The sequence below is a fragment of the Lactuca sativa genome, chromosome 6 (genome assembly GCF_002870075.4).
Source record: "Lactuca sativa cultivar Salinas chromosome 6, Lsat_Salinas_v11, whole genome shotgun sequence".
In the NCBI taxonomy this organism is placed as follows: Eukaryota; Viridiplantae; Streptophyta; class Magnoliopsida; order Asterales; family Asteraceae; genus Lactuca; species Lactuca sativa.
In genome coordinates, this window is record NC_056628.2 from 128,422,977 (window position 1) to 128,447,350 (window position 24,374).

Below are 24,374 nucleotides of genomic sequence, written 5' to 3' on the forward strand. Positions count from 1 at the left end.
ATAGTGATTTATGGCGACAAATCAAGTACAAAACTTCGCATCATTTCGTGCATCCAAGCTCGAAAGTGTTTGCGGAAGGATTATCATGCATTTCTTGCACACATCGTCGATATGAGCCAGGAAGTAAAGGACATTAAGAGCATTCCAGAAGTACGCGACTTTCCCGATATCTTTCCAGAAGAACTACCGGGATTACCACCGCAACGTCAAGTCGAGTTTAGAATCGACTTAGTTCCAGGGGCTACCCCAGTAGCAAAATTGCCTTATCGTCTGGCACCAGCAGAGATGCAAGAACTTTCCAGTCAGCTTAATGAACTCCACCAAAAGGGATTTATTAGACCAAGTTTCTCACCTTGGGGAGCACCGGTCTTGTTTGTAAAGAAGAAAGACGGATCGTTCCTTATGTGCATTGACTACAAGGAACTAAACAAACTTACAGTCAAAAATCGTTACTCTCTGCCCCCACATTGACGACCTATTTGATCAACTTCAAGGAGAAAATTACTTCTCGAAGATAGATCTACAATCTGGATATCACCAATTATGCGTACTAGAAGAGGATATTCTCAAGACAGCCTTCCGAACCCGTTATGGACACTACGAATTTGTAGTGATGCCGTTCGGATTAACCAACGCACCAACAATATTCATGGACCTAATGAATAGGGTGTGCCCTCCTTACTTGGATTAGTTTGTCATCGTCTTCATCGATGATATACTTATCTACTCCCGAAGTAAGGAAGATCATAGTCAGCACCTACGAAAAGTCTTAGAAACCCTACGTTCGGAGAAGCTCTATGCGAAGTTCTCTAAATGCGAATTTTGGATTCGAAGAGTTGAATTTTTGGGCCACGTTGTTAGCGAGAAGGGGATACACGTGGACCCCTCCAAAATTAAGGCCATTGAGAACTGGTCGGCACCAAAGACGCCTACAGAGATTCGTCAATTTCTAGGTCTCGCTGGCTACTATCGCAGATTCATAAAGAACTTCTCTAGCATTGCGAAACCTCTTACTACACTAACCCAGAAAGGCGTGACCTTTGAATGGGAAGCAAAACAAGAGAAGGCATTCCAAAAACTGAAACAAGCCTTATGCACCGCACCGATACTATCCCTCCCCGAAGGGATAGAAGATTTTGTAGTGTATTGCGATGCATCCAATCAAGGACTTGGTTGTGTTCTTATGCAAAGAGTGAAGGTTATTGCGTATGCCTCCCGTCAGCTTAAGATACACGAAGTAAACTATACAACACACGGTCTTGAGTTAGGAGCAGTGGTTTTTGCTCTGAAGATTTGGAGACACTACCTGTACGGAACAAAGAGTACTATCTTCACCGACCACAAGAGTCTTTAATACATTTTTGATCAGAAGGAGCTCAACATGTGACAACGACGATGGGTCGAGCTACTCAATGACTACGGATGTGAAATTCGTTATCATCCTGGCAAGGCCAATGTAGTAGCTGATGCCCTCAGTAGAAAAGAATACACCGGTCGGAGAGTCAAATCTCTGACTATGACTATCCATTCCCACTTATCCACACGAATTAAGGAGGCTCAACTGGAAGCTTTGCAACCTGAAAATGTGGCAGGTGAATCCCTGAGAGGAATGGAATAGAATCTAGAAATCAAGGGTGGCGGAGCATATTATCTCATGGACCGTATCTGGACACCGAAACATGGTGGTGTCAGAGACGTAGTCATGGCCGAAGCACACAACACGAGGTTTTCCGTTCACCCAGGTTCAGATAAAATGTATCTGGATCTTAAGAAACTATACTGGTGGCCTAACATGAAAGCAGAAATTGCTACCTTCGTAAGTAAATGCCTTACTTGCGCTATTGTTAAGGTCGAGTATCAGAAACCTTCAGGATTACTACAACAACCGGAGATACCGGAATGGAAATGGGAACGGATTACTATGGACTTCATAACCAAGTTGCCCAAGACGATGGGTGGACTCGATACCATATGGGTCATCGTCGACAGATTGACCAAATCCGCGAATTTTCTACCAATCAAGGAGACTGACAAGATGGAAAGTCTTACAAGAACTTACATAAGGGAAATAGTGCGACTGCTTGGTGTTCCAGTATCCATTATCTCCGATAGAGACAGTAGATTCACTTCAAGGTTCTGGCAGTCACTACAAAGTTCCCTGGGGACTAGGCTAGACATGAGTACAGCCTACCATCCACAAACAGATGGGCAAAGTGAGAGAACGATACAAACTTTGGAAGATATGCTGAGAGCATGTGTGATTGACTTTGGAAAGGCATAGGATATCCATTTACCCCTTGTCGAATTTTCATACAACAATAGTTATCATACGAGCATAAAGGCTGCTCCATTTGAAGCCCTCTATGGCCGTAAGTGCAGGTCCCCTCTGTGCTGGGCTGAAGTTGGCGAAACACAGTTAGCTAAAGGACGAGTTCCTGAAAGCACTCTCACCGGTCCGGAAATAATACGAGAAACGACCGAGAGGATTGTTCAGATTCATGAACGATTGAAAGCCTCTAGAGACCGACATAAAAGATACGCTGGCCAAAGGAGGAAACCTTCGGATTTCCAGGTAGGAGAGCGTGTTCTATTGAAGGTCTCACTGTGGAAAGGCTTAATACGCTTTGGAAAGCGTGGAAAGCTAAATCCAAGATACATAGGGCCTTTCGAGATTCTCGCCAGGATCGGCCTAGTAGCTTACAAGCTTAATCTACCACATGAACTTAGTAACATACATCCAACCTTCCACGTCTCGAACTTAAAAAAGTGTCTGTCCGATAAGACTCTTGTTATTCCACTCGACGAGATCGAGATCAACGAGAGCCTCAACTTTGTGGAAGAACCGGTAGAAATCATGGACCGAGAGGTCAAACAAATGAAACAAAGTCGCATACCCACCGTGAAGGTTCGCTGGAACGCCAAGCGAGGACCTGAATTTACATGGGAACGCGAAGATCAGATGAAACAAAAGTACCCTCATCTTTTTCTCTGATTCACAAGTATCTTTCTTACTTTAAATTTCGGGACGAAATTCCCTTTAACAGGGGGATGATGTGACAACCCGATATTTCAACTCTATGTAATGACCTAAAAAGTCAAGTATTGTAACCACTTTTGATATAAGGAAATAAACTTCGAAAATAAAATGTCCAAAAATCTCAAATTAATTACCTACTATCTTAGATGACATTAAACTGTGATCGTACGTAAAAAGAACGCCCAAATCTAACTTCGTATAAAGAAGTTATGATTTTTCCAAGTTCGGCTTAGTGAGAGACAGCTAAAAACTCGAAACGGAGATCGAGCGACTTTTGGCCGGAATGACCCAAATGAGAATTGAAGGTCTCGGCAATGGTTTTGCAACGGTAAAAATTCTAGCAAAAACAGACGTCAGATAATGAAGTTATGAATTTCTAACGAAATTTTCTTACCGCGACCTTTTAAAAATAAATAATAAAAATAATTTCAAAATTTGTCGACGGAATCTAAACGAAAGTTGTAGAGCGTAGTCTTACCTACGCGTGGATATAAAGAACGTCGAAAACGGACTTCGTATGAAGAAGATATGAATTTTTGAAGTTTATTAAATAATTAAAATATAAATTTTATTATTTAACCTTGGTATTATCTGAAGAAGGAGTCACCAGGTCGAGCCGAGTTACGCCCAGCGTACGCTCGTACGCCCAGCGTACGCTCGTACGCCCAGCGTACTTGAGGACTAGGCCTCGGATCGTCCACGTCGCCCCTATACGAGGCTATACCCGTCCCATCCGAAGCTCCGAGGCAGTCGAGGAGGCGGTCACGCATGATGCACGCGTACGCCCAGCGTACTGAGGCGGTTCCCACCCCCTATAAAAGGGATGCGAGGGTTCCGAAGAAACGGCTCAATTTCTCTCAACTTTCTTGCGTTCTTGACTCATTTTCCGTGCACATGCTAACCCGAAGCCCCGGTTTCCTTGCTCAAGTCCTGAAGGTCGTTTGTGCTCCCGAGATTCCCGAGAATCTCGAGAAAATCCGCTCTCTCGAGTCGAAATTCTGCTCGGTTTTCATCTTGCCTTTTTCGATCTTCCAAGTGAGTTCATACCCTTATAATCCACACTTTGAAATGTTTTATAAATGCTTTTATATGCTTTTAAGGGGGAAATACAAGTAAAACACACGATTATTATCGTGTGTTATATAAAGTTTCATTATACACTTTTTATCAACGGAATCATATGTGATTTATAACTATTATAGGGAAACTTTCATATGCAAAATATATCACGATAAGATCATATCTTTTGAAATGAAAAATATAGTTATATATCTATAAATCAAACACTCTGCTTATACTGTATGTATATTGTCCATCTTAGACACTATAAAAATTATACTTTTCATAACAAGTGAACATTTTACTAGGGATTATGATACAAACAAGACACACTTAAAGAAAACTATAATAAGTATAGTTTTACGAGAACATTACTAACTTTTACATACGAGAAACACTATTTTAAAGAAGTCACTTTCACATACAAGAACAAACGAACATTTTTACACGTAAATCTCTTTTTATACTAAGTTTTGTGAGACATTAACTTCACGTACGTTCGAGTACACATTTCAAGTCCTGTATTATATACCAGAATCCCTTGGAGGGGGAGCATGGTGTTTGTGTATAGATCTATACGGGCTTGACAACCTCGCGCCCTGACTGTTAGCTACAATACACCATTTGGGGTGACAAACGTTAGAACATTCCAACGCCTGAAGAACGTTGCATATAGGCATTCCTAGTCAATAGCATGGTTATAAAAACTCACATGGGGTATTAAAAATACATTGATTTACGGGGTTTTTCAGACGTATTGGAAATTTTATACGTACATACATTTTCTAGAAACAAACATTGGTCTTGATAGAAGGCTACATTTATGCTAGTAGAAAATTTGGGATTTTCTAGGAACAAACAAACAAAAACAAAACATTTCATTTCATACAAATGTTGTCATTTAATACTTATGAAACTCACCAGCTTAAATGCTGATCTACTCTTTCAAAACTACTTGTATGTCCCAAGGATTCAGTAATTACAGGTAACAAACAGCTTTTAAAGAAGGGACGCTGCGGCGCCAGTTTAAATTCATATTTTGGCATCATATTGTAATTGGTTTTGAACATGTACGTTTTAACAATGTAAACTTTTGAATTATATATATGATGGTTGTATTGCTTTCTTTACTATGTATTCATTTGTTACGTTACCACATGAAGTCATCCGCCCCGAACGTTTCCTCCGTTCCGGTTTGGGGGTCTGACACAAGTGACCATCCTCACTTGGATTTATCTACATTCTAGTAACTTGATAATCACTGGATTACCTAGCCATCCCACAGCCTTCCTACCCAATCACCACAACATTAAGCTTATTGGACTAAGATCCCATGTTCAAACGCTATCGGGCGCTTTCACCCTAAACTAGATGAAGCAGTTAACTACTCTCGACCAAGATTGTCTTATCCCAAAGTACCTTCCCTTGATATAATTCCACATCCTTCGACAATCCTAACTAATGACAAAGAAACCGAAAGACCCACAATTGGAACAGATAAATAATCACTTCAATCTTCTTCCTACTACCAAAACAAACCCGAGTGTGCTATAGACCATAAATCCACAATCCTACAATTTAGGGAAACATACCCAGAATCCAAGAAATACCATAACAGAACATGACGATTGGTTCTCATGATCACTGACCTCCAATTATATAGCTCAATACCATTGAAGCATCACAACCCAAATATGATGAACGAGAACAAACAATGATCGAGAATGCACTGGCAACAACCCGATGATCCGAAGCTTTCCACTGAACTAAACTCATGTAGGACTACATATGCCCAACCCTGAAGTTGATTGACAGATAAACCATGCTTATCTTAGACTATAGGTAGTAATCTATACCCTACGAACGCCCACGAATTTGATCAATTAACCTTTGAGATTTGTGAGCAGACATAGATATATGTTGACTTAAAGCGTATACTTCTGTTGTTCTCTTATTTAACATAAAGTTCGCCTCCTACTAATCAATGATATATATATATATATATATATATATATATATATATATATATATATATATATATATATATTATGCATAAACAAACGTTTTTTAACGACGCGATCTATTATCGCTTTTTGCATGGCCTTGAAAATTTAAAGTAGGTGAAAATTCTCCTAATTTGTGTCCTACCATACGATATGTTATATAAATAGGTAAATGTTCCTTTCCATTATGGATAGCAATAGTATGGCCGATGACCTAAACATCAGTGAACCTGAAAGAACCACTGACTACAATGAGCTCCTTGACAAACAACTTCCTGTTGCAAAAACAACTCGTGCATTCCTGAGCTCATACAACAAAGGTTAACTTGATTTACACCTTGTCTTGACCACATCTTGAACCAATGCCTCGCATGTCCAAACCGCAAATCCTATAATCCATTCTTCTGAAATTGCAAACTCAAACAGATTGATGATCTGTCAAATAGCCTGCCCAGTTCTCCCTGACAATGGGTTCGAACTATCACCAACTGACGTTGCAAACAAACCCCATAAAATTAACTCAGTTAGATACATACCATCCTTGAATCTTGGAATGTATAACACAATGCAAGATAATTTCCAAGATAAAGACCCATCAACTCAAAGATATTCTGAATCTCAGATGGATACCTCAGAAACATCCCAGTCATAACCACCTCTATCATCAAGAATATCAGGAAAATGCACAAGCAATAACTCTAATAGCCCATTCATAGTACCCATTCTTCATCTAAGAACAACTGGATTATTACACACTTTGGCTGTGAATCCCCGAACTTCACTTTATCGCAAGGCACAATCATAAAACATGAGGCATCATCCTCACAGTCGAGATATAGCATAGACAACGAAAGTTATCATACCCGATTCATTTCTCCTAATCACCTAGAACAAGCTGCCAGAACACACTCTATCTAAACTCAAGGAAGGCATACCCCTGGTCCACATCTTATACAATTCCCACAAAAATGACTCTCTTTCCACTCATGAACTTTTCTGGAGGCGATCAAACCACAAGCATACTATCGTGCATTTCCACATTCGTTGCGGATACCGCAACCATTCGGTTTCCCCCACTGAGTCGTCCTCTGAACCCTGCAATCATTTGTCGGTCCTTACTTTCCCCACCATAGGAAACTAGAAAAACACAATCCTTGTCATAGAAAATAACATCATAATCCATCTGTTGGCCACTCAACATCAAGGTTGCAATCCTCAAGCCGTTCATTCCAATTGTTCCATTCTTGAGTCTCGCGACTCTGATTGCCACTTCCTCAAGCAAGGCACCCAAGATCTTGAAATTAACTAATCATCTAGGTTTGAACCATTCAACTCTAACTGACATGGCCACTAAGGCCCAAACAATCACTCGACCCGTCTTCTTCTCGGACTGTCATACCCGAAAAGCTGATAATACCTAAAATGATACAACAGATTCATGGTGCCAAACCATGTTCCTACCCTCAACCAACTCCTTATAATTTTTGGGACTTTCCTTTATTCGAGTACGGATCATGTCTTTCCAGTAATACGAGCCAAATACTACCTTCCACACCTATCTGTACTTTTCTCAGAATCATCCTGAATCCTCTAAGTCACTTCCTCATAATGATACCCTCTAAAATATGCTAAATAGCGCATCACTCACACTAAAGCGCTTCCTGGACTCTCCTAGGATTACCACCTCACCATGTCATCGGTTGTTGAAGGACCTCTACTAATGTCAGTTAACTACTTTACGAATACAATTACATGCAACAAAGCTTAGATAATCCTCCGACTAAAAGACTCAACCTTATAATGGCTAGACTCAAATGAGAGTTATGCAATAAGGCCAAGTCAACCACTTTAATATTATTTAACCCTCACTGCATGTAACTTAACATATTCCTGTGATAGCTAACTTACATCAATATGAGTCCTACAAAGCACAAAGCAAGTTGCATCCAGGCATCTAGCACTAAAAGCATCACATAAACAGGCAATCCTACCTCAAAAGCCCTTGAAGATCTCTAATCACTAGCATGCATCACTGCCAGCTCACACAAAGGCATAAATGCATCTCTCCTAATCAGGCATCCTACCATGCAACACTGAGCAGACCCTTAGCCCTAATCTACATGCAATTCTCATAGACTCACATCAAACATCAATCATATAATATGCATGGGTATTTTGGGAAATACTTACTTAAGCTCAGCTGATTGCATGCATCACATCCCTTTTCTTATTTTTTTTAAAATACTTTCTTAGAAAATTTTACCAAATCCTCAGTTTAAGTTCAAGCACACACGAGAGTATTCCTGAATCCTTCAAACCAAGGCTCTAATATGAACTTGTAATGCCCCAAATTTCAATCCAAATTTTTCGATTAAAACTTTAAGTATTTATTTAAATCACAAATGTAAGATCTTAGAACATTTATCAGAGTAGCATTAAAAGTTATAAAGTACAAATTGTAAGCACAAAGCTTAGTGAGTTCCCTATAATACCACACACAAAACAACACAAATAAACAACTATGGGTTATCAGCAACCCTGGGGACTATCAGCAGTCCTAGTGGGCAAACAGCATGCCCGGTGTGTTATCAGCAACCCTAGAGGCTATCAGTAGTTTCACTGGGCTAACAGCACGCCCGGTGGGTTATCAACAACCCTACAGACTATTAACAGTCTCAATCACATATAAATAGAATAACACAATAATAACTGCTAGACCCATCTGGTCATCATAGATACAACTATTCTACCATAAAGGCTCATAGAAACATGCAAGAGTCACAAAGACAACTAGCATCCTACATATATAGTTTAGTAAGTCGGCATTGGTGTCTTCGACTCATGAGCATCGGAAGAAAACTTACTTAAATCAAAGAACCCTGAAACACTACGATACGATCCTTTTTCTACAATGCTCGAACCCGCGAATCCACTAATACTAGAACCAGATAAAATCTTAATTAATAACCAAAAACCTTCAAGTTTGACCTAAGGTCAAACTTGGTAAAAAGTCAACGGTCAACCGAAGTCAAGGTCAACAAGTCAACTTCAAACAGAGTACGCCCAGAGTACTCAGCTCGTATGCATGGCGTACTCAGCGTCCAGAAACGGGACCCCATATGAGTATGCGCAACGCACTAAAATGTACGCCCAACGTACTCGGCAAAATGACATTTGTCCATTAAGTTCTTAATCTCTTAATTCCTTTCATACAACATTCAGATCTAGTCCCACAACATCATTCTAAGTCATAAAGTTTCCAACTTTATGACTTTCCATGTCTAGAAAAGGTCTAAAAGCCAAAACCATAACTTATTAATTCATTACAACATCATGACACTTTCATGGAAGGAATAGAAGGATCAAGATCATATATTTGTGGATCCTAATAGCTCCATAACGGATAAAGTTTCCAACTTTATCCATTATAATGTGACATCCCCATTTTCACGGCCAGAAAAGACCAATTTTTGTTTATGCTTTGTAAAAATCAGAGTACTTCTTTTCATAAAATGTTGCAGAATTTGTTCCCAGAAAAACATGATAAATACGTTATTAAAACATTTTGGAAGGAACATATTTTATTCATTTCAAAACGTTTGGGATGTCATCGTCAATACAGAAACATAAGCATAAACATAACTTACTTTTATTTACACTAGTGATCTACATCTCTTTAATCTCTCAGTGTAATGTGACTTCATATCGACACCTGTGATATAAATAAACTGAGTGGGTCAGGTTGGGAAACTTGGTGAGTACATAGGGTTTTCAACCCACAATAATATAATTATTATGTTTAAACAATCAAACAATTAAACCCCATTACCCATCCCCATTATCTTCTTTATTCTTAAGGATCTACCCTAAGAATCAACTATTTCTCGTTCATTCATTCCTAAGGACTATCCTAAGGAATAGGTACGAATTCCATCGTTGTTAATGACACATCTGTCAAGCACAGCTGCTAGTTATGTCACTTAGGCGCAACTGCCAAAATTGTGACATTCTCTACGAGGCACATCTGCCGGTATAGTCCTTTAGGCGCATCTGTCGGGGTTATGAGGTTCTCTATTAGGCGCTTCTGCCAGTAGAGTCCTTTAGGCGCATCTGCCAGGGTTTTATTGACAGTATCGTTTTCGAGAGTCCACTCGCAATACATGTCAATGGGTTTTTAGAGTACACCTAGTGAATACACAGTTCAAAACACCTAGAGGTTGCGAGCCTGCTAGTGTCCACTGGACTGTCCAGAATAGTTTGTGGTTGTCATCCATACTCTGCTGGATGACGGGGCCATCACTTGGGTAAAAGGCTTCTCTCATGGTTCACCTCTCACCCTCACCTCATGGTCTATATCACCTCTTCATCATTTTATTTTTGTCACACATAAACTATTTCATCTACCCATGTTTTACCCAACACATTTTGTAGATAAAAAATACATATACAGTTTAAATCATTTAAAACGTGTATAAAATCATTCATCCAACATAGATAGCAAGTTTACAGATAATATGCACACATAGCACGTAATTTATATAAAATACTTCATATCTATGTGTAAGCTGAAAGTAACTATGCACTCACCTGGTAAGGTGGTGAGTCGACACTCGGACAGCACTTCGTTACTCTTAAAACAATTATCCCTTAACGAAACCTAGTATCATTACCATTAGAGTTTAGTCTAACGTTTGACGAGACTAATTTAATAGTCTAGCTATTATTATTATTATTATATAAGCGTTAAAAAATACTTATATAACCCATAATAATAGCCCAAACACTCCTTATAAGGTCCTAATAACATTACTATATTGTAACATAAGCTATACTAAAGATAGGATAGGCACAACTCATTTACAACGAGTTTTCTCGAAAACCGGGCATCGCCGGAGCAGCGTTCCCGAGCCGGAAGGCTCTTTTCTCGGGGCTTTGGGAGCCTCGGGGCTTCCTTCGGGTGCTAGGGGGGTTACCTAGGCTTTTAGGGGGTATAGGGAGGTTAGAGAGAGAAACTAGAAAGAGAAAGTGAGTTTGGGAGGTGTGAAGAGAAGTGAATGCATGGCACCTCTATTTATAGGGGTGCTGACTGATGGACTCGCCAAGTAGGAGGACCTACTCGCCGAGTTGGTGCATGTGGCAACCTTTTGGTGGTGCCACGTGTCTAATTCTGGTGGTGCCACGTCATCCCCTATTGCGTATCAGCCTTCAAACTTAGAAAAATCATAACTCTGGCATACGAACTCCGTTTTGGATGTTCTTTTTTTCCATGCATAGGTAAAAACAAGATCTACAACTTTCATTTAGACTCTGTTGGCTAATTCTCGACTGATCTCAAATTTAACAGTATGTGGCGTTTAGACTGTTAAATGACCGTGAAGAATTCGTAACTCCTTCATACGAACTCCGTTTTCGTCCATCTTTTTACCGTTGAGTTCCTATTAATGAGATCTTCAACTCTCATTTAGGTCGCATAAGCCAAAAACCGCTCGAACTAAAATTCGAGTTTCGGGTTGTACACTGCTAAGCCGAATCTTAGAAAAATCATAACTTCTTCATACAAAGTCTGATTTGGGCGTTCTTTTTATGGATTTTCTCGGTTTAACATATTCTACGACTTTCGTTTAGATCACTAAGGCTAAAAATTCGTCCATCGTAAATTCACTATTTACGTCTCCCGGTACCGTGCCGGTTTTGCCGTAAAACTTCGGCGGACCATAACTTCTTCGTTATAACTCGGATTTTGGCGTTCTTTATATGTACAAAAACCTTGTAACATACACTACAACTTGGTTAAGATTATTTATTCTAAATAACCTTTTGCCGAAAAGTCGTTTTCGACACTTATTGCCATTAAATTGACTAGCCCGGATCTATGGGTGTTACATATAATGGTCCAAACCACCAAGATCTAGCCCTTAGGTATCAAAGGGACCAAAAATGCATCTTTTTCAACCTAATCCATTAAGACCAAGTTTCCAACCTTCAGATCTGAATTACAATGATGTTTAGATGGATAAAGTTTCCAAATTTATCCATAACAAGGTCACAAACTTTCAAAGATCTAAACTTTATGCACTAAAATGACCAAAAGTTCATAACATCAAAAACTAGCTAGATCTAACAAATCCATCATCAATATTCAGATTTTATACCTCTAGAAGATACATCAAGATAAACAAGGTCCGGATCTACAAGCTCCAATGTAACTAACACTTCTCCGGTCCGTTGGGTAGTTTTCTCTGACTTGGTTTTCTGGCGAGCCTATTTTTCAGAAAGGTGAAGCAGATTTGCACAGACGGTTTGTTGGGGTGGTAACCAGCTTCACGTGGGCTGATTTCTTTGTTTTTTATATGAAAAAAGTGACACCTTGTCATGTGTTTCTAGAATGATTTAGCATATGTAATTTTAACTGTTTTATCTAAACACAATAATTTTATCTGTTATCTTTTGGCCAAATAATTCTACGTATAATCTCCTAATAAAAAATATCAAAAGTCGAATGTTGTAACAAAAACCACCTTAAATACAACCTATCCCACACCACACTCTCTTACACTTTGCTATGAGTTCATTCAAACCCCCGGTACAGCGTTGTCATTTTTGCTAGTTTGAAGCACATGTCAAACATCTGTCTTTTCTTTGAGTCAATCTAATTACTTTAAGATAACCTAAATATAGAGTGCATATTTCTTTAGTAGATCATACTACAAAATATAAATATACTTTCAAAGTATATCTAGGCTATAACAGATTCCTTAAACGGAATTTAAAAAAAAAAAAAAAAAAACAAGTAAACAACTTAATCACCAATGCAAGATTATAGTTCTAACAAATATATTTAATCTATCATGCGATTAACTCATCGTCCATGCAATCCCTCAATTTTAGCCTGGCAACCTCCAAGCCATCAATTCCAACCACGTCGCAACATTCGGTTTTCCCATTCTATTACACAACAAATAAAATAAAATAATTAATATTTTTAACATTATTAGAAAATATTTGGAATGACTTTAGTTATCAATATATATATATATATATATATATATATAATTGGAACATTTAGGCTCTTGGTATTTGACTTCAACTTAATATATAGTGATGATTTATTTACTTCTTATAGCTAGCATCCATGCATCTATAAAATGCATTTTTAATGGAACAGTTGAATAATGTGAAATATGTAGTTAGTATTTAACGGATTAATCTCAAACCAAAGTGAGTTATAATGTTGAAATTTATTGTATAGGAAGTTCAAGAAAAAACACTTTTTTAAGTTTAAATTAAATATTTCATTGAACTTTTAGAAAGCTCAATACGTTTGTTGAAAAAATGTTATAACTTGAACGAAAATTAAAATAATGAACTTTGTTTCATGGTAGATGCCTTTATTTAAACATATTAATTGTGAAACTTACTTGGGTCGGTTTTTTCAGTGGTGAAACAACTTCAATTCTTGAAACAGAATCTGCCGAATTGTTGCCTGCTAATCCACAAGTCGGTAACCCACGTGAAGCCATCCGAGAATAGTTTGTAATGACTTCAATTCCATTGTTCTTCTTTATAGATTGAAATGTAAACACGTGAGGGGTTGCACATGGATCATTTGATAGTACTGGTCTTGTGTTGAAGATGTAAAGTGGTGGCTTCCAATTCCCCCATGGTCTGAATGTCTCAAGTGGAGTCTTTAAGATGCTACGAGAGGCTATATTCTCATAAATATGAACTGAGTAGCCCCATGAAATTGAAAAAGACCAATTTAATTGTCTGCTGTGGCATATTGTTTGTTGAAGCAAACGAGGTTGATCTACATCGGCTGCTTTCATGAGGTGCTTTAGAGATTCGAAACGATCCATGGAACGAAAAATTGGATCTACATGTTCCAAATGATGAAGGGATAGCAATGGAGCTTTTGGATGTGCAGATAAAAAACCCGATGCATCTCCACGTAGATCCATCTGTAAAAAAAAAAAATTATATTTCTTAGAAACTATATATCCTTGTTAAATGGGTACGAACAAACCTACGTTAATTAGTTGTAGTTATACCTCTATTTGAGTACAAATAGAAAAAAATTCCTTTGTTTTTTAATTATTAAAATCTGTAATTATTTATTATCTATTAGTTGTAAGATTCATGTATTATATGAGTTTACTTAAAAAATTTATATATAAAATTATAAACATTTGAGAAGTTCAATTTATAAGAAAAATAGAAAAAAATTGAATTGCTAAAATTAAAGTGTTTTTTCTTTTTTAAATTTATACAAATAATTTAGATAAATAAACAAAAAAAATTAATGGACTTTAATTTAACAATTTTTAAATTAGAAGAAAGTCAATTAATAAAATTGAAATGACTTTATTATTACATTTCTTGCTATTAATACATTTAATAAAAATGAAACAACCAAAAAATGCCATGTGTGAAAATTTTAATGGGTAAATGGCACAAAAAACACTATTTTTATACAGAAATTCGATTTTGACACCGTGTTATTTTTTGTGTCAATTTTGACACTGTGTTTTCCAATTCGTTACAATTCTGACCACTTGACCGGTTAATCAGGTTACATGCTGACGTGGCATGATGACGTGTCAGTTTTGATGACGTGGCATACTGACATGATATGCTGACGTGTTAAAATTGATTTTTTTTCCACAAAAAACACTAAGTTTTCACTTTTTTTTGATTTTGACACTAAGTTTAATTTTTTATTTCAATTTTGACACTATGTTTTTTTTGTTCCAATCGAACATCATTTATCGAATTTTGTTCAGTTTTGTCTATTTTTCATTTGAAACCGTATAAATATATTTTTTTTATTACATTTTAAACCGTATAACATATTTTTTTCGTTTAAAAACCACATTTTTATTTAAATACAAGGTGTTTTTTTTCTTACATTCAAAGCATTAGTTATATCATGAGAATCAAACTAATCATAAGCTTCTAATAAGATGTAAAAATTTGATGGGTTGCAAACTTGATATCCAAATTTTGATCAACTACACGCCTATAAACCTTCAAACACATTTTAAAGTTGCATATTAATATAAAATACAATTTTTATATAGCTAATACATATTTATACATAAAAATATGGTTTGAGTGTAAAAAAAATGTATTTATACAAAACTATGGTTTTTAAATGAAAAAAAATATATATTTATACGGTTTAAATGTATTAAAAAAATATTTATACGGTTTCAAATAGAAAATTGTCAACATTGAACAAAATTGGAAAAAATGATGTTCGATTTGGAATAAAAAAACATAGTGTCAAAATCGAAAAAAAATGAAAACTTAGTGTTTTTTGTGAGAAAAAAATTCAATTTTGACACGTCAGCATATCATGTCAGCATGCCACGTCATCAAAACTGACACGTCATCATGCCACGTCAGCATGCAACCTGGTTAACCGGTCAAGTGGTCAGAATTGTAACAAATTAGAAACACAGTGTCAAAATTGACACAAAAAAAAAACACAGTGTCAAAATCGAATTTCTATGTAAAAAGAGTGTTTTTTGTGTCATTTACCCAATTTTAATTGAGAATAACCAGAAAATGACATGTGGCCAAATTAATGAGAGTGTGACAAATCGCAAAATTTTTTATATTTGTTAAGGAAGGTTAATCATTTGCAATATTGAAAGATCTAATTACAATACATATAACATCGTCCATTTTTTGTTATGCTAGCCGTCTCTAATAAATAAATGTTTTCTTTGCCACTTGTCATATTTTTATTTAATTTGCTAAATGTCAATTTATAGTTATTTTAACTTAACTTTTTTTGTTCACGTGTCATTTTATGAGTTTTTTTATTAAATTATATATAATATTTTAATATAATAATTGCAATAAATATAATAATAAATGGATATTAATTTCACTCATAAACATAACTTTTAATTTCAAAATTCTCAAAATTAAAGTTTATTAGTTTCTTTTCTTTATTTAAATTATTTGTCTAAATTTAAAATATAAAAAAAATATTTTTATTATAATAAATTATTATTTTTTTATAAATTCAAAGTTCTCAATTATTTTGATTTTATATTTAATTTTTTTTAAAAATAACTCATATAATAAGGTTTTGTTTGCCACATGTCAATGTTTCATGAGTTTTGATATTTATCATTTTTTGGTATTTCTGATATAAATATTATCCACTTGTCAATTTTTGATTGTTTCAATTTTTAAAACTAAAATCATATACTTATATATATATATATATATATATATATATATATATATATATATATATATATATATATATATATATATATATATATATATATGATATTAAATTGCAAAAAATATGTTTTCTTCTTTTCTTATTTTAAAGTTGTATATTAAAATATATTTTACGTTTATAGTTTAATATTTATTTATTTTTAAATCAATCCGTGTAATACACGGTAGGGGTGAGCAAAAACCGCACCGCAACTAAAATTAACCGCAAAAACCGCATAAATCGCAACTGAAAAACCGCAACCGCAATAAAAACCAATGGTGAGGTTTTATGTTTTTCAAAAACCGTAAATTTGCGGTGTGTGCGGTTATTTGTTTCCAAAAACTGCATACAATTTTTTTTTTTTATCAATCATTAGTTTATTAAATATTAAAAATAAGACAAGTTTTAGAAATGAAAGACGGATAAAATACTAGAAGACAAAAATGTTGGTTTTTTCTTATGTTTAACTTTGAAAAAAGGATGAAATTAGAAAATTTTAAGATATTTATTGTTAATTACTATTGATTTGACGTTTTGAAGATATTAGTTGTTTGTGGTTTAAATTAAATAGTTAATTGTCTTATACTTTATGTTTTTTTTTATTACAAGTAATATGTTTGAACTCTTAAAACTATTTGAGATCTAAACTGTGGTTAAAAACCACACAAAATAACCGCACCAAATCAATGCGATTAATAAACACAAACGAAGAAAAAACAAAACCGCACCGCAAATATAACTGCCTAACCGCACCGCAAAAATAACCGCACCATGCGGTTTTGAAAATGGATTAACCGCATTTGCGGTTAGTGGTGAGGTTTTGGCTAATAACCGCACCGAGCCGCACCACGCTCACCCTTAATACACGGGTTTCACACCTAGTGTCCCAATAAATCAAGTTAATTTATACAAGATTTATACTTGAGTCCATCTTTTCAAAGTAGTTCTCAAAATCTAAAATTGAAACGGAAACATATCGGTAGATCTTTGAATAAAGTTTTTACTTTAACTACCCAACAAACATATGTATACATACATATATACATATATAATCTGTAATAACACACAATAAACTTAATAATGGCTACCATGGTTATTATATAGTCACATGATAATAGCCTGGTTACTACTCACATGATAATTAAACAGTAAATGATTGAAATCATATGACCTGTAGCTTTTTAACATAATTATCTACTTTTTATCTTTCTCTTAACAAAAGCATGATTAAATATAACTATGAATAACATAAGCATGCCAATATCTATTAAATTTGGACGCTAGCTTACGCTAATCTAATTTAACTATTACTATCAAGCATTTCTTGTTTTTTCTGATAACTTTTTCCATTTCATTTAATGATAAATTGATTAAATTCTATATTTTTATATTCAATAAATCCATAAATCACCAAATTGATAGAAGCTAGAAGAGTTTGATGACTGATACCTGATGAAGACCTTGATGAACAGTCAACGAAACGCCAAAATCATTGACACAAATCATCAAAATTAGATCAGCGCTACGTAAATATGGATATCTCTTAAAACAATCTTCAATATTTTTTTGCACCATCTTAGCCAAGGGATAACTCATTATAAGTCCCGCTCCACCAAATCCCATATCATATGAGAAAAACTGATTTGACAATACACATTCTGAATGAGCACCAATGTATATGTATTTAGTATGATCATATTTTGACAATTCATCCACCAAATTATCAACAAAAAAGATCGAATCATCATCTCCCATGATATACCATCGTACACCTTCCCTCTCTTCCCTAAAAACTTCGATCACTGCATGCACCATCCGCACCATGAGTGCTGAAACATGCTTTGATTCTTCCAATAACTTTGTATTATCATCAGAAATACGAAAAGGAGGATAATTTCCCACCCATGGTAACAGATCGTCTGTGGGGGCCCTATCAAGGTAGACGTAGCCACGGGTAATGTTTGGGCGCCACCATGACTCGATGAAAGGTTTTCGATAGTGCCATGTCTTGACAGATCCTAGAAGTCCAAAAACAAGGTGGGAAACATTAGTGGTGTCCTGTGGCACTGAGGATTGGCGAGTTGTGACATGAAAGAAGTTAGACCGGAGAGAAGTATGTTGGTTTGAGAAAGAGAAAATGACAATGGAGATGAGCAGAGATGCACAAACTGCAAGCGTTTTCCAAATCGTTATTGATGAGGGGATGTAGATAGAAGACACCATCGCTAATGGTAGGGTGAAACTGTTGAAAAATTGAACTAAAGATCGAAGCTTTTGAAGACTCGAATCACGCGATATACCTTTAAATATCTAAAGAGTAGATTTCATGCTACGTATTTTGTTTTAATAAGTTTAAAGGCTTGGCTTTTGAGTGTAGTAGTTGCCATGATCAAAATAGAAACCATTGCAACAATCGCATGAATCAATTGTGGTCGAATCCAAAAGTAGCATGTTTTATGCACCATATATAGAACTGATCTAGCAATCATCATCGATCTCATGGGAATCCATAGCTGGGTCATGTTTTTGTTAATCATGTCATGTAAGATCGGCATGTAATGAAATGAAAAAGGATCATTGAAGCATGTCTTTTGATAGGACTGCACTGCTGATGAATTCAAATATGTCATATCATTTTTGTAATTATCTCTACCTCAGCACAAATAAACTCCAAAAATGATCTAATATCAAAGCAACAACTAATATATATATATATATATATATAATATATATATATATATATATATATATATATATATATATATATATATATATATATATATATATATATATATATATATATATATATATATATATATATATATATATATATATAGTCAAGATCAAATAAAAAGGAAAATTTTGGTAGAAATTTAAGAAATTTTTTATATACACAATTTCTTAGAAAAAAATGAAATGAATCATTAGATGATTCAAAAGTAATATGATTGACAAGAAAAAATTCCGAAAAAAACACCTTCATGAATCACTTTTAGGTAAATAAAAAAAAATTCACTTTTATGATAATTTTAGTGAATATCAACAAAATCATCGTAAAAATGAATCATCGAAAAGTTTTTTCGGGATTTTTCTTGGTGAATCATGTTATTATTGATTCATCTAGTGATACATTTATTTTGTTTGCCAAAAAAAATAAGCCGAAAAAAAATTTCTTACTTTATTACCAAAAAAAATTTCTTACCGTATATATATATATATATATATATATATATATATATATATATATATATATATATATATATATATATATATATATATATATATATTAAACGATCAACGGCAAAATGAAAGATTTGACTTTTAGAATAGATGCACATGCACTAGATTATAACAAAACTTGATTCCCTTTTTAGTTGAATTTTTTTAGAATATGTTTTTATCAGAAAAAAAAAATTAAATATACCGTTGTTCATAATTTGTTGTCTTCCTTCATAGAGATCTATATTAATATATAAGAAATAAATTATTATTTTTTTCAAAAAATGTCACTTCATTTTCTTTGTTTTTTCTTTAATTTGTTATCAAAAAAATTAATAAATATATCAAAATTCATATTTTTAGGTACTCTTTAAACATACATTCACATTGATATTAGAAAAAGCAAATTTGAAATTTCAGTTCAGATTCATATTGTGAATTTTCTTAGATTCACAGTGTGAATAATAGTAAGTCAGATTCACATTGTGAATTCTGAAAACTAAATTATATAAAGTTCAGATTCACAATGAGAATAAATATATTTGTTGGTTTTACAAAACTAATTTACGAAAATCAAAACGTTAAAATATAATGAAATTATACGGGAATATATTTTGATTCATATGTAAATTTAACAAAATTATGAATGATCAGAGTGTTGAGACAGTAAGTCAGGTTCACATTTTGAATGCTGAAGTTATAATATTTACAACTAATTGAGTTTATTTTAATCGCTATTGATGTTTATTAAAAAAGGACAAAAAAATTAAGATTTTTGATATAATTAGTTCTTTTGGATAAAATAAAATTAAATATTGCCAAAAAAAACAACAAAACAAATGAGTTTTTTTCGAAATTATATATATATATATATATATATATATATATATATATATATATATATATATATATATATATATATATATGTATATATATATATATATATATAATATATATATATATATGTATATATATATATATATACTAGCAATGTACCCGCGCAAAGCGGCGGAGCGTGTAAATTCTTTCGGTGATATGTTTCCTCTACAAAAATGTTATGTTACAAAAGAAAGTACATGTCGAAGACAAAATAATCAAACTATGGTATTATTTGTTAAATGATACATCAAATAACCGATAAAAAAAATTGGTCAAAACGACATAAAATATGAAATATTTAAGCCATTCAAACAAAAATAAAGAATTATAAGAATACACAAAATATGAAAATTTGTAATAACACATGACTAATTATATATTATTAATCGTGCAACACTTCTTTATACACCACATTTGATGTATAAACTTCAGCACTTTTTAAATTTTCGTTAGGCTTCACTAATACTTTTGTGCTCCTAGCAGAAACAATATTAGTAAAAAAAACTTAAAGTTTGTCTTCTTTATGATTTTATTACTAACTTTAGACTTTTATGCTATAAATTTGGATATGACGGCTAGTTTTTTTCACTATCGTCGATTAGTTTCAATAGATGATTAGCTTTCTTTCCGCAGACGTCAAATATATTTATTTTAGTGAACACTTTCCTTTTGGCAATGATTATCTCCCTTATTTTTAATATGAATGTCATCAAATCAAATGAAAGTCTTAAACAACATATTTACAGATCTTGATTGTTCTTCTTCACTTCAAGAATCAAAAAACAAAAGTGATAGAAAAAAAAATGGAAATCTAAACCTGGAAAAGAATTGAACCTGGATCACACTAAAAGAAACAAATTAGAGCTAAAAATAAAATAAAAACAACAACAAATTCGAAAATGGTTGAAGACTTATGAACCAAAAACAACTAAACTAAAAAGTAGTTCCAAAATGTAATTATTCGTGAAAAGCATGGACTCCACCTAGAGTCATCTAGATTAAAAAGAAAAATATAGACAGGTAATTAGGATCAAATGAAGGATTGTACTCTCACCAGTCACCCATTGCTCATTTTTTCTTCTAGATTTTGAGCTTCGTAATAACATCCTCAATTCGGAAAATGATACAATAAACATGAAAATGAAAAAGATCAAACATAGATCTTTCCACAAAATTGAACCTCGATGTTTAAAAAATCGAAGTCGGTCAAAAACTAAGTATCTATTTAAAATATTTCAAAATTGCAATAAATATTGTACATAAATGTATACTCTAGAAATATACCTGAATATGTGGAAACTATGGTGCTGGGTGGTTGAAGGCATAACCATGAAAATGAAAAAAGTGTGTATCGATCAGGCCGACATTTGGGAATGGTTGGGTTTGACTGGAAGCGACGGTGTAAAAACGATCAAAAAATGTCATGGCCGCGGTGGATGGCGTCACATATGACAAATCAAAACTCTAAATGCCAGTTGAGAGAAAAAAGATAGAGAATGAGAAGAGGGTGAGCTTCCAAAAGTAATTTAGGGTTCCTGTGGTGAAGTCGTTTTTGAAAGGAAAGACGTCAGAAAGCGGTGTCATAGAATCGGTGGTTGGGGATAGTGGAAGATGGGAGACGAAGTCATTTTTTGTTCCTAGACGGTGGGCTTTATAACAGAGCAGGGAACAAAGAGGTATATGCGATTGGAGGGATATTTGAATCAACATGCTAAATTTAAGGATATCTAAAAGGGTTCAAAATTTGAATGAATCCGGGATTTGAGGGAACCATATCAAATTGCTGAGAAATATAAGGAGATTTGATGATAAATATTTGAATTCAAAACATGGTTAAAATTTAATATTATTTTATTAATGGTTACTTGTATTATCAGCTTCATCATTTGGACGTCTTAAAAAAATATTATTATATTATAATCAATCTTTTTTTAGAAATAGTTAGATTTCTTTTATAAGATAGTATATATATATATATATATATATATATATATATATATATATATATATATATATATATATATATATATATATATATATGTATGTATCAAAACGGATTTTTATGGATGAGAACAAAAAATCGTAATGTAACATCCATAAAATTCATAAAAACTTAAAACTTTTTCAAGCATTCAAAAACCATTATTTATTACAAAATGTTTTCAAAATAGTTTCATATCAGAGTATCCCAGAAATTAAATCATCAAAATGCGAAGAGGTGCACGATCACAAATTCGCCTTCCCACGATCATCTAAAGTACCTTAATCAAAAGTGAAAACTGTAAGGTCGAAGCTTAGTGAGTTCCCCCAAAATATCAACGCCATACATACCACAACCATATCATAACAAACAACATGCATATAGAGTCTATAGTATGACTGGACCGCCATCATCGGGCCTTCAGTCTATTTGGCTCACTCCCAGAACCTTCAGCATGTCTGGTCCGCCATATCGGGCCTTCTGCCTGTCTAGATCGTTCTCCAGGCATTCGGCCTGACTGATATGCTCCATTGGGCTTGTAGTCTATCCGGGCCGCCCTGGGTATGTTGGCCTTCATTACAAAGTAGATCCGCCCCAACCCACCCTAAACAAACAATCAATACATACATACATACATACATACATACATACATACATACATACATACATACATACATACATAACATCTGCATATATACCAGGATACCGACCTAACAGGTCACCTCATAATTCAATAACTTCCCAAATTACCAAAATACCCTGGGAAGTCAAACCAGTCAACCCTTGGTCAAAGACAAAGTCAATGGTCAAGGTCAACAGTCCATGATGACCTAACTCGTCGAGTGCAGCTTACAGACTCGTCGAGTTCCTTCAGAACTCAGAAAGTTGCGAAAACCCCAGTCAACTCGCCAAGTTATCAAGTAACCCGTCGAGTCCATGCGTTATCCAGATTATTAAGAAAAACCCCAACCAACTCGTTGAGTCATTTCATTAACTCGCTGAGTTCATGCTGAATCTAGAAAGTGGGAAACCCTCATCCAACTCGTCGAGTTCCTTCACACTTTTTCTCATTCAGACGCTTTTAAGCAAAACCAAGGCTCTAAACTATAGATCTAGGCTCCTAGGGTGTCGTTATCACATAAAGTTGCTAACTTTACATCCATGCAAGGATTCAAGAAGATAAAACACTCAAAACTAGCCTTAGGAAGAGGTTTAGGACATGGAAAAGGGCTAGGGCTAGATAAAGTCGAGAACGTTATGTTCATGAGGACCTAGAGGAGTCCAGATCTGAGACCACATTCTCATGACATGCTCAAACCCGAGAATGACCCCTTTTGCACAAAAAATGCTCATATACTAACATAAGAAGAGATCTAAGAAATAGAAAGCCAAGGTAAAGACTTTTTACCTTCAATTAGATGCCAACACGATGTAGATACTAGATCTACAAGCTTCTTTTTGTTCCAAGCCTCTTCAAGAAATACACCAAACACACACTTTTCGCCTCACAGACACTCAAAATAGGGTTAGATCGATTAGGGTTTGCTTCTGGACGTGAAAAAGTGTTAAGGGTGGCTGGGGGAAAGGACTTAAGGTCCTTTAAATAAGGTGCAAACCCTAAAATTTAGGGTTTTCATGCACAACCTCTACTCTTCGAGTTGGGGTCCTCCAACTCGTCGAGTAGGTTCCACAAACCATGCGGCCTGATTGGTCTCTACACGACGAGTTGGGGCAGCTAACTCGTCGAGTACGTCTATAATTATGAATATAAAAGCTTTAAAATATATACCTGGAAGTCGGAGCATTACAATTCTCCCCCACTTGGACTACACTTCGTCCTCGAAGTCTGTTGTAGCAAACTGATCTGGGTAATGCTCTCGCATATCGGCCTCCGGCTCCCAAGTCTACTCAAATCCCATTCGATGCTCCTATTGTACCTTTACCAAAGATACCTCC

General features: G+C 34.6%; 1 protein-coding gene across 1 annotated transcript; it reads right to left on the minus strand.

The window, feature by feature from the left end:
• Nucleotides 1-12,945: 12,945 nt before the first annotated feature.
• LOC111880463 (uncharacterized) lies at nt 12,946-18,562 on the minus strand. The gene is made up of 3 exons (XM_023876895.1): nt 17,789-18,562; nt 13,518-14,057; nt 12,946-13,044 (listed from the first exon to the last, which is right to left on the minus strand). The coding sequence occupies exons 1-3, from the start codon at nt 18,560-18,562 to the stop codon at nt 12,946-12,948; spliced, it is 1,413 nt and encodes a 470-aa protein (XP_023732663.1).
• Nucleotides 18,563-24,374: the final 5,812 nt, after the last annotated feature.